Genomic DNA, 717 nt, shown 5'->3' with positions numbered 1-717 from the left:
CAAGAGTAATTAAATAAAAAAAAATTATTGAATATTGATTAAAAAAATAAATTATAAAATTTTGAAGGAATTTGATTAAATTAAGAGAGCGGCCGCGGTATTTAAAAGGATGAGCGGTGTGTGTCTTGAGACACCACTCACCACTCTCAAAAACTCATCAGTCGTCACCGTTTCCTGCTCTCTCTGTCTCTCTCCACCATGGTTCTGTCGAAGACGGCATCTGAGAGCGACGTCTCCGTGCACTCAACGTTTGCGTCACGCTATGTGAGGACCTCACTTCCCAGGTACAGTAACAAGAATGAATCAAGCAGTGATCCTTATCGATGATGATTATGGATCTGATCTGATCGTACGTGCAGGTTCAAGATGCCGGAGGAGTCGATCCCCAAAGACGCCGCGTACCAGATAATAAATGACGAGCTGATGCTGGACGGAAATCCCAGACTGAACTTGGCGTCGTTCGTGACGACGTGGATGGAACCGGAGTGCGACAAGCTGATAATGGCTGCCATTAACAAGAACTACGTTGACATGGATGAATACCCTGTCACCACTGAGCTCCAGGCAAGTCAAATATTTTATTTTATTCATTTCATTTTTTGCAAACAGTGTCGTGCTTATTTTTTTTTCTAACAATTTTTAATTTCCATTGCTACTAACTACTAACTAAACGCGGGGGAGGCTTTACCTTCACCACTTCTAAGTTCTAATTAGACT

The 717-nt window shown here is 42.0% G+C and overlaps 1 protein-coding gene across 1 annotated transcript in view; it reads left to right on the top strand.

Annotated features, from left to right (window-relative positions):
- LOC107631418 (glutamate decarboxylase) overlaps positions 87 to 717 on the top strand; it is a 4,623-nt gene continuing 3,992 nt past the window's right edge. The window contains exons 1-2 of the mRNA XM_016334853.2: positions 87 to 284; positions 360 to 564. Coding sequence (XP_016190339.1) covers positions 199 to 284; positions 360 to 564 — 291 coding nt within the window. The 5' untranslated portion in view covers positions 87 to 198. The remainder of the gene's footprint in view (positions 285 to 359; positions 565 to 717) is intronic.

This window comes from Arachis ipaensis, chromosome B03 (genome assembly GCF_000816755.2).
Source record: "Arachis ipaensis cultivar K30076 chromosome B03, Araip1.1, whole genome shotgun sequence".
In the NCBI taxonomy this organism is placed as follows: Eukaryota; Viridiplantae; Streptophyta; class Magnoliopsida; order Fabales; family Fabaceae; genus Arachis; species Arachis ipaensis.
The sequence above is the reverse complement of the archived record's forward strand: the minus strand, read 5'-3'. Positions and strand labels throughout refer to the sequence as shown.